The sequence below is a fragment of the Falco rusticolus genome, chromosome Z (assembly GCF_015220075.1).
Source record: "Falco rusticolus isolate bFalRus1 chromosome Z, bFalRus1.pri, whole genome shotgun sequence".
NCBI classification, from domain to species: Eukaryota; Metazoa; Chordata; class Aves; order Falconiformes; family Falconidae; genus Falco; species Falco rusticolus.
The window spans coordinates 24043923-24059224 of record NC_051210.1 but is presented as its reverse complement, the minus strand read 5'-3'; the positions used below and the strand labels follow the sequence as shown (position 1 = coordinate 24059224).

General features: G+C 41.2%; 1 protein-coding gene across 1 annotated transcript in view; it reads left to right on the top strand.

Annotated features, from left to right (window-relative positions):
* The window catches only part of CAMK4 (calcium/calmodulin dependent protein kinase IV), a 170194-nt gene extending 155458 nt beyond the window's left edge, over nucleotides 1–14736 (top strand). Inside the window, exons 8-11 of the mRNA XM_037373505.1 lie at nucleotides 3948–4023; nucleotides 8747–8873; nucleotides 10876–11028; nucleotides 13888–14736. Of these exons, the coding sequence (XP_037229402.1) occupies nucleotides 3948–4023; nucleotides 8747–8873; nucleotides 10876–11028; nucleotides 13888–14052 (521 nt within the window). The 3' untranslated portion in view covers nucleotides 14053–14736. The remainder of the gene's footprint in view (nucleotides 1–3947; nucleotides 4024–8746; nucleotides 8874–10875; nucleotides 11029–13887) is intronic.
* Nucleotides 14737–15302: the final 566 nt, after the last annotated feature.

Here is a 15302-nt window from a genome sequence, read left to right as displayed (position 1 = left end):
AAAAGTAGGACTATGTTTATTCCCATAGAGGAGCCCTCAGAGGAGGGACAACTTGGTGGGGAGGGCTGAGGCTGAATGTCTGTGTTTTGAAGAGAAGAAAGGAGCTTTGTGACTACAGATGTGGACCTGCAATGCCTGCAAACATGGACTTGCAATACTTGATTTACAACCTGGTTGACTGACCATGCAGAATTCCTGGTGCCTGGAAAATACTCAAGCATTTCTTTCCAGAAGTGGAGGAAACCCAAGAGGAATACTGTTGAAATGCCAAATTAAACTATGAATAATTGATAGTCACAGGCTGCCAACTCCCACATCCTGCCTACTCAGTTATCAGCAGCTTCTCCAGAAAGAACACAGCAACAAAAACACATACTGGAGTCTGGATACTTTGGCATCAAGACTTACCAATTTACAGTCCCTGGGATGTGTAAAATGATGCAAAGGAATGAAAACAAGAAGATGGTCAGAAAGAACTTAACTTCCTGAGACACTGCATTTTTAATGAACTTAATATGAAGGGCATAAGTGATTCCTGACAGTAGCACATAAAAATAAACCAGTGCAGACCAGTGATTCATGATCAGTGTTACAGCCAACATCTAAACTAACAGCAATGTATTGGTCAAATCCATTCATCAAAAGCAAACTTCTAGAAACATTAAAAAATCATATTTGAAAGATGTATAACTGTGTAATCACAGTCCAAATAGCAAGGCAGACGTGTATATACCAATCTTTGGTCTCCTTTGTGGCCATTTTACAATACTGAGGTGGAAAGATAAGAAAAGCAAAAGAAGGGTAGAAAGTGTTTTCTGCCCCTATGCTGGGCAAGATGACATCCAAAGAAACATTGTGTTCCCTAGAAGAATCACAGGATAGTCAGGGTTGGAAGGGACCTCTGGAGATCATCTAGTCCAAACCCCTGCTAAAGCAAGTTCACCCAGAGCAGGCTGCACAGAATTGCGTCCAGGCAGATTATGAAGGCCACCAGAAAGGGGACTCCACAACCTCTCTGGGCAGCCTGTTCCAGGGCTCTGTCACCCTCAAGGTAAAAAAGTTCTACCTCACACTCAGAAGGAATTTCCCATGTTGCAGTTTGTGCCCGTTGCCCCTTGTCCTGTCGCTGGGCACCACTGAAAAGAGCCTGGCCCCGTCCCCCTGACGCCTACCCTTAAGGTGTTTGTGTGCATTGGTAAGATCCCCTCTCAGTCTGCTCTGCTCCAGGCCAAACAGCCCCAGCTCCCTCAGCCTCTCCTCATCAGGGAGATGCTCCAGTCCCCTCACCACCTTCGTAGCCCTCCGCTGGGCCCTCTCCAGTAGCTCCCTGTCTCTCCTGAACTGGGGAGCCCAGCACTGGACACAGCACTCCAGATGTGCCCCACCAGGGCAGAGCAGAGGGGGAGGATCACCTCCCTCGGCCTGCTGGCCACGCTTCTCCTGATGCCCCCCAGGATCCCACCGGCCTTTGTGGCCACCAGGGCACACTGCTGGCCCACGGGCACCTTGCTGCCCACCAGCGCTCCCAGGTCCTTCTCCGCAGAGCTGCCTTCCAGCAGGTCACCCCAGCCTGTGCTGGTGCCTGGGGCTGTCCCTCCCCAGGGGCAGGACCCTGCACTTGCCTTTGTTGAGCTCCATGAGGTCCCTCTGCCCCAGCTCTCCTGACCAGGTCTCCCTGAATGGCAGCGCAGCCTCTGGTGCATCAGCCGCTCCTCCCGGTTCTGCACCATCAGCAACGTGCTGAGGGGACACCCTGCCCCTTCACCCAGGTCACTGGTGAACAAGCTGAACAGGACTGGGCCCAGCACTGACCCCTGGGGAGCACCGTGAGCCACAGGCCTCCAGCCAGGCTCTGCAGCGCTGATCACAACCCTCTGAGCTCTGCCACCAGCCAGTTCTCAGTCCACCCCCCATCCACTCGCCTGACCCACACTGCCTGAGCTCACCTGTGAGGGAGTCACGGGAGACGGTGTCAAAGGCTGAGGTCAAGGCAGACAACATCCACCACCCTCCCCTTGTCTACCCAGCCAGTCATTCCATCGTCAAAGTCTGTTGGGTTGGTCAGACATAATTTCCCTTTGGTGAATCCATGTTGACTGCTCCTGATAACCTTTTCCTCTACATGCTTAGAGATGACCTCTAGGGTGAACTGTTCCATCACCTTTCCAGGGATAGAAGTGAGGCTCACCAGCCTGTAGTTTCCTGGAGCAAAGAGGAAGTGTATTGGCCATTAAACAGAAAAACAGTCCTATTTACTTCAGAACCCCTCACGTGACATTAACAAACATGGCAGGGAGAATGATGGTTAACATTTCTTTTCTTGGTCCATCTCCATCTCTTCCTCTGAGGGCACTGGCTACTTTGCTTGTAGACTGTCCCATTAGCTATGGGTTAACCTGAGTTTAAATGAGTTGGGATCTAGTATCCCTTCTCAAAAACAGCCCCTCATGTTCATCAGTTTACTTAGCAGAAGGGTAAGCTCTCTGAGCTTAGAGAGGCAAGCATTTGCCCAGCTGCCAGATGTACACATGGTATGTAGCAAACTTAGAGATTCATGTCTTTTGCCTTCTATATTAATGCTTTGTAAAAATGTTTGATGTGTTCCCTGCATGGTAAATCCTTCAGGTAAGCAGAAGAAGTCTGAGCCGTCTGCCTGGAGACCGTTTTGGAGTTGTGTGCACTCTGATTAAAGTCATGCTTGGGGAAGCCTTGCTTCCCCTGGATGATGCTGCGTGTTCCTTGGGAGAGCTAGCTGCCCCAGTGGAGAACTCCCACAGGCTGGGAGCAAAGCACAAGTTTGCCAGCAGCCTGGGGCAGTCTAGAAGGGCAACCAAAGCTTCAGGCTGAGGCAGGAGCTGTCATACATTTTGGGAAGCTCCAGCCCTTCTTGGCCTTGCTGATCATGGCTGTGAAAGTGTAATGTGGGAAGGTGAAGATGTGTGTACATGGTGCGGTGTTGATACATGCAGGTGCAATAAAGTCCTTTGTGGCAGCCATCTGATGTGCATCATAGAGCTCATGACTACCATCCTACCATCCTGTACATCGGATGGATATTAATACAGAACAATGGTTGCTGAGAAGGGCTACTGATATGTGGAAGTGTAGCTCAGTAGTGTCTTTTTTATTTTTTTCCAAATTAGTTAGGTATTTTTGTCTGTGGCCAAAAGGTGAGGGAATGAAGGGTCTTGCCTCCCCCAGTATCGAACAATTCCTTTTCTTCCTCTGGAGATGTGGCATTTTCATCCTGCCACCTCAGCAGCTTTGACCAGGGAGGCTTGCCCAGTTGGAGGCAAACCTCGTGGGTGCGTGGAGTTAAGAGCTCAGGGGCCAGGGGTGCTTGAAGTAGGCACATCACAGTTTGGGCACATTTTCAGTCACATGCAGCAGCAATACATACTGTCTGAGGGATACAGCGGTCTGCTCAGCTTTCCTTGAGGTGTGTCTGTCAAGCTTCTTGGGCAGAGATTAACTCCTCTTTACCGTCACAGAACTAGTCCCCCAAGACTGCCTGGTCTTTGCGCCTGCTCTGAACTGCAGCAAAAGCAATTGCCTGAAATGGTCTCATCATTCCTTACAATTAACACACAATACCAAAAATAAAGCCCAAATAAAGCACCAAGTAAATAATTAAAATACTGAAGGAAAAGTACCACCTCGTTTGTCATATTGCAGCTCTAGTGCTGCTGTAGCTTTTTGTGGTTCCTTTCACCAAAAAAAGCAATTTGATACCAAAGTCCACTTTTCATTTTATTCTGGCTGTGCATGGACATGACTTCTGTTGCTTTATACTCAAATGAAGGGAATCATTTGCCTAATTAAGGGCTTAAAGGAGCAGGCCCTAACTTTTTAAAAGACAGGCGTGTTCATGGAGTTTAAATTGACTTTGTGACTGTTATTTCTGAATTCAGCTTTCATCTTCTTGACAAGTATTTTATCATCTGCAGCACCAGAGATACTACGGGGATGTGCCTATGGCCCTGAGGTGGACATGTGGTCTCTGGGGATTATCACCTACATCCTGTAAGTACAGATGGAAAATGCATGATCCTGAACTTTAAATGTGATCTTATTTAAGTAAATCAAATCCTAGAGGAGCATGGCAAAACATTCAGGTTATATAATTGATAAATATAATGTTTCTTGCTGAACAGCAGTGAGGTCTGTGCAGATTTGTGCTATTAATGTGAATGAATAGCAGCTGAAAGCAAAAATACAAGCATACAAGTATCAGAAAGCATTATATGTTTTCATTTTCATTCACACAAACTATGAGACATACCATGATCCTAAGTAGCTTCTCAACTACAGATGAGGCAAGGAAAAGTTATACCTGTGAATATTCCCAAATACAGCTGCCCCATCTGTGTCAACCACAGACACTGCTGCAGCTGCGGCTGCAGCATCAGTGTTGCTGTCTCACAGCATCTCTGCCAGGAGGCAGGGAACAGCCCTGAACTGTCTGTCTGCAAATCAGTCTGTTGGGTTAAATGATTAATGTTGAAGTGTTTCACTTCTTACAAGATAACCAAAGACACTGTTGACAGAGGGCTGTGAGTGATGCTGGCCGTACTTATTTTAAACAGTTGAAGCTGCAACTACAATCCAAAATTTTCAGACAGCTGTGTCTAAAGGTAGGCACGTGTATCTGCATCTTACTATGGCTAGTCCTAATTTAGTTGGTAAGCACTGTAATTATTTTATTGCATTGATGGAATCTTTCAAAGGAAGATTATTGAGAAAGGAAGATTGTTCCTGCTGTATTGACACTTCTCTTTATGGGAAAATAAATAATCTATTCCATTGACAACACCGATATTAAGATTGCTTGTGTAGTTGTATACAATACTTGCAGGATGCCTTTTATGGGAAGAAAACAAGATTTTATACATATACATTCAAATTATGGAGGATTTTCTACATCTGGGCCATTATCTTTTCCCTTCTAGGACTCATTAACTCTGTCCAGCAAATGCAGCATGTAATAATACAATTAATTTCTTTATGTCTTTTGCAAAGAACGAATTATATTTTCTAGTGTTTATACTGAAAGTACTTGTAAGGATATGTAAACACTGATGGAAATATCAGAAAGTATCTTTTGTTCTGCACATAAGCTTCAAATAAGTCACAGCTCTTCTTTCAGGTGCCTGTAAATAATAGGCTACAATATTCCTATTTGCCATTTCGTTATCTGCTGCTTTTAAAATGTGAATCTTTGTCTCAAGGCCTGGTTCAAGTCTGTAGAAGATCCCATCTCACATATTGCCTGCCAGGTGATCACTTGTCATCAGTTCTAGTGGTCCGTGTGTGGCACAGAGATGAGAAATTTGCCAGCAAGGCTGTCCCTGAGATTGGAGCGGTGACTTTTGTGGTCCATTTACAAAGATACCTAGATTAAGCCATGGCCTTGTTTAGTTATTCAGTGATTGAGGGACAGCTGTTGTACTTAAAACTGAGAGCCTTCCTTAAGCAGAGCTTGCTTTTAAGTGTAGGCAACCTCCAAGTGAGAAAATGCAAATTCCTATTGGAACATATTTGCTATGTACAGCCTTTCAAAACTTTCCAGCTGTTGAGGAGTTGCTCCCAAGACACATTAAACCTCTGCACTTTTTAACACTGTGTAAACACAAGCATGTGAACTCCAGATCTGGATGGGACACCATCAGTACAGATACTCCTTTACTTCCTCTGTTCCTCTCCTCCACTCTCAAAATCCAATTTGACCTACAGGAACAAGCCAGGCAAATAGGGTGCTAGTCAAATCACTTGTCCATCTCTTCCATTCAGCTTTAGCAATATTCCACCTTTAAAACTCTTCTATTGAGTTTAAAGCTTTGTAGATGAACGTTTCTGATGGATTAGAAGCTGAGACTAGAAAAGTACATGTTCAGTAACTAATTCATTAATCCTTCAGCCTAAAGGACAGTGTTGCATGTTTCAGTCTCATAGTTCAGTAGAAGGAATGCCTTATGTATGAATGCATGTATGAATATGTATGAATGACTTATGTACGGTCAAAAAAAAATACATTGCTGTATGTGCCTCTAAAATAGAGTGCATCTAAGAGTTAACTACCATGCTACAGAAGACGTGCATAAAACTGTACCTTCTCACCAATACAAAGTGGATTTATCATATGATTAAGAAAAACTTTGACGCATATTTTGTCAGAACAGTTATTCCTGAGGCAAATTATATTAAGGCCTATTGATGATAACTGTTTTAATTCCAGGGAAGCCACTTTTATAGTTTTAACAGCAAAGAGGACCAGTCGTTTTGCATTCCAGTGGCAGATTGGAAACACTACAGCATATTTGAGATGCAGATAGTGGCCAACTAACACAGACACTTTGTAGTCAAAATTGCATGGATTTAATTAAAGGTGGTTTTTTACTCACTTAAAAGGGCACAAAATATTGTCTGATCATTTCTAATTTATTTTGAAGTGGTTTACAGGTTCACTTTATCTAATTTGAAATCACACCTCTAGTTTTATTCACCTGATTTGGCACGTAGCGAGAATTCTGTCTGCTGAAATGGAAAATTTTTTTAGATAGAAGCATACCCATAGAAATTGTTAATAAGGCAACAATAGAAGATAGTAGTGAGTTACAATGAAAATATTTTCAGGAGTAAATAAAAGAATCACTTCCAAGGCTTCCAACCCAGTCACAGCAAGCCTTAATTAAGCATGGTCTCATTGTATGATGGTACCAGTTACCTGGTATCCAGAAGCCAGTTTGGGCTGATCCAGTTAGTGGTCCAACAACCCTCCTCAGCATGGGGGTAGGACCCCATCTGAAGCAAGCTCAGAAATGGTGGTGGGAGAGGCAGGCAAATAGGAGGGGAGCAGCAGAGGGACAGTGACCAGTTCCCACCTACTGCTTCAGTAGGTGGGAGCCGGTATTTGGAGCTTGGATGCTTGTGTTTTAATCCATCTCTGCCAGACTTGGAAATTAGTAGCGTGCCCGGAATGTGCTTACAGTGGAGGTTTTCTCCTCTTTGGCAGTGCAAAGTGATGCAGCTGTTCCAACCACAGCTACACACCACTCCCAAAACCACATTTCTTCATGGAACATCTGTCTCCTTTTTCAGGACAGTCAGCACACTAATTTGGTTTAAAAATATAAAACCAAGTTAAAATGTAAGGTCAAATTTTCTAGATTTGCTGCTGTCTTGTTCTTTACAGTCTGCTCTTGTTTTTCTGTCATCATTTCATTGCTTGTTGCATTTTCTGGAGACAAAGTATCAGACTTTCCGTTTAGCTCAGAATACTTACTGGTTGAATAGGAAATTCACTTTAAAATTTTTGATTATGTGTGCAGGCATGATTAAAGTGCAATGAAATGACAAAAAAGGACATTGTATAAATGGAAACCACTTCTGTGAGTTTGCTTTCCCCAGGGCCAGCAGTGTGGATCTGTATTTTTCAATATATTCATAAATGTGGTCCTTAGTGATATTATAAAATTTCTTGATAATATGTAAGCTACCTAAGTAAAGATGAGGGCTGATTATTAAAACCTGCCAACGGTTTTTACATTTTGTGGATGACAGGATGAAAGAATGTACATTGATGATCATAGTAAAAAAAACAGTCCTAACTGGACATATAAAAACTTCTAACTTCACAGGTAAAATGTGGTTCCTCAGCTAATTCCTATCCCTCAGGAAAGATTTACAGGGATTCTGATAACATACTGAACATGTTAACTCTGTGCTTACAGTCCAAAAAAGTAGAACCAAGGTCAGGAATTGTTATCTAAGAGATTCAGAAAAAGGTAAAACCCATGGCTTGACATAAAAACAGTTTGATAATTGAAAATAATTAATTAATTAATGAACAAGCAATAATAATTAATCATAATCATAATAAATTATAATAGAAGAGATAACAAGAAGAGAGAGAGGAATAAAGCTCAAGAAAAACAAGTGATGTACAATTGCTCACCACCTACTGACTGATGCCCAGCCAGGCCCCAAGCAGTGATCAGCCCCTCCCAGCCAACTCCCTGCAGTTTATAAACCGAGCATGGCATTCCATGGTATGGAATATCGCTTTGGCTAGTTCAGGCAGCTGTCCTGGCTCTGCTCCCTCCTGGCTTCTTGTGCACCTGCTCACTGCCAGAGCATGGGAAACTGAAAGACCTCAACTTAGGGTAAGGGCTACTTAGCAACAACTAAAGCATCAGTGTGTTATCGACATTATTCTCATAATAAATCGAAAACACAGCCCTGTACCAGCTACTAGGAAGAAAATTAATTCTATCCCAGCCGAAACCAGCACCCACTTCAAAAAGACACACAGCTGGAGAAGACTCAGAGAATAGAGCAGGCGTGAGCAAAGGTTTCAGACTGAGGAATGATAAACGGTCCAGGGGACTTCGGCCTAAGGCCAGCAGAATGAAGAGCTGCTAGAAAATATTTATTGGCATGTAGAAGGTAAACAGATATGAACTGTTGCACAGCTACTTTTATGGCAAGTCCCTGTGTTCATAGTTCCGATTACAGTCATGTGAAAATGGGAAATTCACAATTAGATCAACCTTTCCCAGTGCTTTTGAATGCTTATGACCACATTTTGCTCTGCTCTGTAGAATTAGGAGTTCATAAGTACCTCCAGGTCTGGTTTCCCAGAGTGGTCTACAGGGCATGAAGCAGGGAAAGATAATACCGGGAACTGTTTCGAACAACCCAAGACTAATTGCACTTTCATAAATTTCTTCCGTTTTTATCCTTTCAGACTTTGTGGCTTTGAACCATTTTATGATGAAAGGGGAGATCAATACATGTTTAAGAGAATCCTAAACTGTGAATATGACTTTGTGTCACCCTGGTGGGATGATGTGTCTCTGAATGCCAAGGATTTAGTAAGTAAAGCAAAAATAAGACTGGAGTATCTTTGCTGATATGTATTTGGCTAGTTGCTTCCCCTGAGAAAGAGTCCATTTTTGAGTGGGGGCAGAATAATTGGTTAATGAGTTGTTCATATGGCTCCTTGCTTTTCTTGTTATTACCTCTGGCATATTGTGGTGCTGTTAAATATCCCCTGTCAGTCCAGTGCTGTAATTTTGCACTTAAAACCATGGATGTTCAGGTCCTTCTGTGAACTAAGCCACAGACTGTTGGCAGCTGTCACAGTGTTCATGCCTGCCTTTCATTCTAGCTCTGAAATGTTTCATCATTCCTCTTGCAGGGCAACCACCTCCAGGGGAATGTAGAAACAAGCCCTATATTTTATGCAGTTTTCAAGTCTGAATTTTAGAGGAAGAATACAAAAAGGAGTGAAGCCGCCTCCACCCTGCTTTTGCTGATAGCCTTTTTCTGTCCATTTAAGCTTTTTCTCAGTAAATGAGGAATGACTCATTTTAAATATGGTCCATTAGCAAAATACAAGGGCTGGCATGCTATCTGCACTGTATTCTTTTATTGATGGATGAAGTAAATTGGATCCAGGAGATACTGATCTGCAAAGATAGATATGCTTGAGTTTGATTTTTAGTCAACAATAACTTGCACACTTCAGTTATTTCGTTAGCACTGAAGACACAAATGCAGTTCCATATTATACAAACTGTGCCATAAAATACTACATAATTAGTGTTTGTAAAGTACCTCAAGATGCCTCAAATGGAAGAACTGTAGAAGTTCAAAGTACTTTGTTGTTGTTGTGTTAGATGTGAAGTTTTTCTAAGGTCAAAAAAATATCATTTACTGCATTGTATTGTCAAAACCCAGACAAACAGCAGCCTGCAGCAAAGCTGTTCATTTATTTTATACAGAGATCTTTGGTCCAAACTGGTCCCTAACATTTTCCTACAGTAAAGCTGAGTTTCAGGTCTGAACACTGTATAGCAAGTTGTAGGTAAGGATGAAGCCCATGGCTCTCAAAACCCATGCTGTGGGAAGTTCTGAGGTGTTCAGTTGAAGTGATTTGCTAAACTTGACCTCTTTCATGGGTGCATAGCAGGGTCCAATGATGCCTGTTCTCCTGCACCCACTTCAGGGCACCGTCTTTCTTTAATGGCTCTTTGGAGGGAAGCCAGAGAGCGCTAAAGCGAGTCCTTCCTCCACACTTGGGTACATAGCAGTGGTGGAGCCCTGTGCCTTCACTTGCACTCTGCTCCAAGAGAGTGTGCAGTCAGGACAGTTGCAGAAGTGTGGCTCTGCTAAGTACCATCTATGTACTTCTTTACTCCATCCTCACCCATCTTATTTTTAAAACACCACTTGTCCACACATACAGCAAAACCCATGAAATGCAGCTTTACTGGACACACTTCGTATTCAGCAGTTTGTAACACCTCCACTCCCAGAGGTATGTCTGCAGTTTCTTGTTCCCAAAAATATCCCAGTGTTGTGTTTGCAGAGGTGCAGCTTCCCTGGTCTTGATAACAGAATGTTTCAGAGTGTGCTAAGAGAGAAATACTTGTACAGTGGTTTTTAGTTCATGTGTACATGAGATTTCACATCTGCATGAGATGCATACATTGGCATTTAAACTTTCCAATCCAGTTTAAACCTTGTCCAAATCCAAAAGTGGGGATAAGGGTTTATGTGACAGTTCAGACATACAAAAGTCTATGGCTGATACTGGCCAGCTGCTTTGGTGCATACTCTTAAAATGTTGCTAACCATTTGATATTTTTTTCTCCTTTCTTCCCCCTTAATGGCTGTTTTATTCAGATGTTACTTACGGAGGACCAAGAAATCCCAGAAACAAAATATGTGCAAAGACTTGAATGCAAATTCTTGTTGGTTTCTTAGAATGTGTTTCACTAAGATGCTTCCCAAACCCCCAGATGCAAAGCTTGGTAAGCATACATGAAGAATAAGGTTAATGGTCTTCTGTATTTCTTCCTTGTGATGCAGGTTAAAAAGTTGATTATTTTAGACCCCAAGAAACGCCTCACCACTCTACAGGCTTTGCAGCACCCATGGGTCACAGGGAAGGCAGCAAACTTTGCACATATGGACAATGCACAAAAGAAACTTCAAGAATTCAATGCCCGGCGTAAACTTAAGGCAAGTCTCTGGACAAAGTCTCTGTTTTGTCTATGAAATACGCAATTAGAGCGGTAGCCTTGCAGAAACCTTGCACACTTTTCAGGATAACATTCCTGGAAGCTTTTTTAAGATGACTAATGAAGATGAAAAAGTTGAAGGTGACTTAGAAAATGTCTGCAGCCAAACAAATAAAAATAAAGTTGATAGAAAAAATGAAGTTGATAGAAAATTCTGTCTAAACAGACAGAACTGAGAACATACACAGCTTTCACAAATTCCTTACCCTTCTTTTCTTCCTTTCTTCTCTTCTTCCTTCCTTGCTTCTGCCTATCTGTCTGTCCTGTACTATTTGCACATCCTTAGAGTACTGACCAGAAAGAACAAAATTCTGAGTAGTTTCTTCATGAGCATTCGTAAATGTGGAAGGTATTTAATCTACTATAGCATATTTTGATGTGTAAGCCACCCTCAATTTCTATACCTATCAATACAAAGCAAGAGCTTAAGCCATCCTTCTGTATAATCTAGAGTCAGAATTTCAGACATGTAGATCCATAAAATACATGGGTTAACATTAACAGGCCCAAAACATGCATTTCCAGGTAACTTTGACAGCAAATGTGCAATAGAATTCTTTATCTGGAAATTAAGTGCTGCAAGGCTGGATGGGACCTATGCTGAAAATAACATCAGGTTTTGAATCACCAGTATGCTCCTTTACCATCTAGTCTGCGTATCTACCATGAAAAAGAAGCAGGGAAATATTTTTAGGTGCAAATGGAAGGCAGCTGGGCATCTAGCTGACATAACGTCGGGAAACCTTTTTCTCCCCTAATCCTTTCTTCAGTTGTTAAAGATTTGTGTCTGCTTAGGAGAGACTTTCAGGGATATTTCAGCACAGAAATTATTACCAACCATCACAGTGAAGCTGCCCTTGTAGCCCTGGGGAATGAGCAAAAAGTATCTTATCTGAGACCTTTACAACCCCCAAGCAAAACCAAATTCACAATGACCCTTAACTTTGGTTTTACTTGGGGTTTTTTTGATATGGTTATGGAACTGTGACAGAGAATCATTACAGAACAAAGAAATGTCATTTACAAAGGTCTCAGGCACTGTAGATACAAATCACAGGTATGCTTTGCCCATGCAGAACTGAGTAAATGTGTCTATTAACATTGTTCTCTTCAGAAAGATTTCTGTACCCTTACTGCACAATTGCTGTTATTCACTGAAGATGCCATGCATCATTATTATATCAAAATGATTTCAGAGCATGAGCAGAGTCATAAATTTCATTATTTCTGCATGAGCTGTCCAGGAGGTCACAAACACACACATGCTGGTTTTGCATATTATGATTTTGATTTTCCTTATATTTTTACACCTTTGATCACCAAGACTTTTTTGAAGCCCAGGTTATTTAGAACTCTATAGTCAACCAATTTATAGTTCTGTGTTTAAAAACTGTTGCTTTTTATAAGTACTTCTTCAGTGCTTTTTCTATTTAAGAGTAGATGACCAAATTTCCAGTTGTTAAGAGAATTAACTGAGTATAGCTTTTATTGTAGAGTTAATAGTTGTACACATATATATGTATGAAATGAACCATAAATCTTTAGGCAATTAATTGCTGTCCAAAAAATAAAAGCAAAGCAGAATAGTGAATTCAATAGTGAATACATACTTTACTTGTTGTTTTGTTAGTAAGAATAATATAACATTATCCTCTCTTTTCCACCATGCAAGTCCAGCAGCAGGCTTTCTGTATTTAAAGGCATGTTTTAATAGAGTAACTTTAAAGCTCTCAGTCATTATTTGGTTCTTCATAAACTGTGTTGAATTTTTTTCATAAACATCCACACAGCTAGTGGGAGGAAATGACATTAAAAGTATCTTTATACATTATAATAGCATTGAGTGGCATGTTCTGTTTGTAGATTGTTGTCTGAAGCTCTCTCACCACTAATGTGGCTCTGTGTGATTTTTCTGCTAAGAGGTCTAGACCCTCACTGTCAGAATTATTGCCACTTTTATTGGCTCATGCCTTGTACTATGACTTCATATTCTGTATTAGCAGATTCTTCTTTCTTGCTGATGTTTATATAATCTGATTTTTCATTAGCATATTCTTTTCCTTTTCTTTTTTTTCCCCATAGTTAGCTCTGCAGACCACCCAAAAAACTTCCTATACTCCTCATCCCCTAAACCCACTTCTTCTGCGATGCCTAAGCGAAAAGCTAGCCGAGTCAAAAATAGCTAGAGTTGTCATACAGAGATTAGTATTTCTTTCCTTCACCTCTGTATGTTTGTTTTTTCAGACAATAAAAATCTCCAAGGCAAGGGGTAATATAACTGTTGTAATGCATGTCTTCAATCTGTGACTTTTTTTGTTATATGAGAGCCTATCCTCAATGTGTATTTATATATATATATGTAGTAAGTTGCCTGTGTACCCTGCACCATTGTGCTTGGAGTATGCAGTAGTGCAACAGTGATAAAAATTGTTTCCCATCGAGAACTTTTCATGGAATAATCAGTGATAATACTGTTATTATGAAGAAGATAACTTTCTTTTTGCCATCTAAATTCAACATGAGATCTGAATTAATTTCTGAAAAAAAATGCAGCATATGCAGCTAAAAAAAAATTCTGTTCATATTGGAAAATTTGTAGCCTTGTGAAAGCAGCAGTTTTAAACCTCAGTCCAGTATTTCAGGTGGCCTTCTACATCTGTCCAGCTCCAGGCAGTTATCCGAATGTGATGTTACCGGGAGGACAAAATGCAGTTACATTCCCTAATGGGATGATGCTAAGGCTGCAGTGCTGACAGACCATGTCCTTTAAGGAATTTTTGCTTGATCCTCCCTCTCTTAGGCTGCAGTAAAAGCTGTAGTGGCATCAACTCGCCTTGGCAGTGCCAGCGGTCACAGCGCACATGACAGCAACAAGCCCAGCCGTAACCCGTCTCCCGTCCATGACAGCAAACCTGAAGAGAAACCCACTCAGGAAGCAGAAGCAGCTCCAGAAGAAATGTCTTAGGTCAATGTGCTGCTTTGTTTCAGCTGAGATCTGTCATTTCATACACCAGCTAACTCATCATTCAGCAAGAAAGATTTGTAAGCTTGGCCTCTCTGGTTCTGCTTTGGGGTGCCAAATGCACTGGCTGGTGATCTTCAATGCATGTGACTGCTTATGAAAATAGTAAACTGTTCCATAAGGCATGTCATGGAAACAGTGTTATTTGCAGTAATACCAGCAGGTGAAAACATGGGGATTAATAACTACCTACCAGAATGCATATACTTCGTATACATCTATCCAGTGTTTCTAGATGGCATTTGAAACAAAATACTATTTAATTTGGTTTTATGGAAGTAGGTGTCTTCTGTATGTTGTAAGTTTCTTTGAACTGCTTCTTTCCAGATTTAGTCCTGCAGCAGGCAAAAGGAAGGAAATACCAAGCCAATGCTTTTAAAACTGATGTATGAAATAATGCTTTTTATCTGTAAAATTCAAAAAGTATTTGGGGATTTATATGCAAAAAACATTCCACTACTTCCGAGAAGAAATTGAAATGTTAGTTCTACTGGGCATGAAAATGTACGTTCCTCAAGCTTGTGTTGAGAATGCCTTATTCTGACTTTTCCTGTTTATATCTAGTATTTTAATGACAACCAAAATTACTCAGATTTTTGCCATTTCATTCTCTAGTAAAGTGTTAGCAAAACAAAATGACAGACTAAAAGGGGATTATAGTAGATGCAAATTTTTGAAATACCATTATATTTATTAATTCATTTTGAAACTGTGCAGTTAGAAGATGTTTTTATAGGGCCTAAGGGAATAATCTGCAATTACGCAAGTTGTAAATGCTTGAAGGAAGCTGTTCCACACTTAATGGTTTTGCTCTGAGGTAACACTCTTATACGAGGTCTGGGAGCAAGTAGTATAATCTAGTTTCTTCCCAGATAGTTTACCCTCGTGAGTAATCAGTTTCCACTCGTCAGCATAATTAGTCCAGATTTTCCTAATGAAGGACCCCTCCTGTAAAGTGATCCACCAGCACAAACCTTGCATCCACCCAGAGCTCCTGTGTCTTAAGTTCAAAGCTGTGTGCATGGATCAGCTTGCAAAATTAGTCAGGCTCTTCAGATGTCTTGATGTTTTTGTTGAATGTAATTGATAGGAATTGAAAAAACTAACATGCATCCATATGTATGACCGTTTACAATTGTTTGTTATCACTTTGATAGCACGTGGATTTCATCTTATTGATATATTACAGAAAT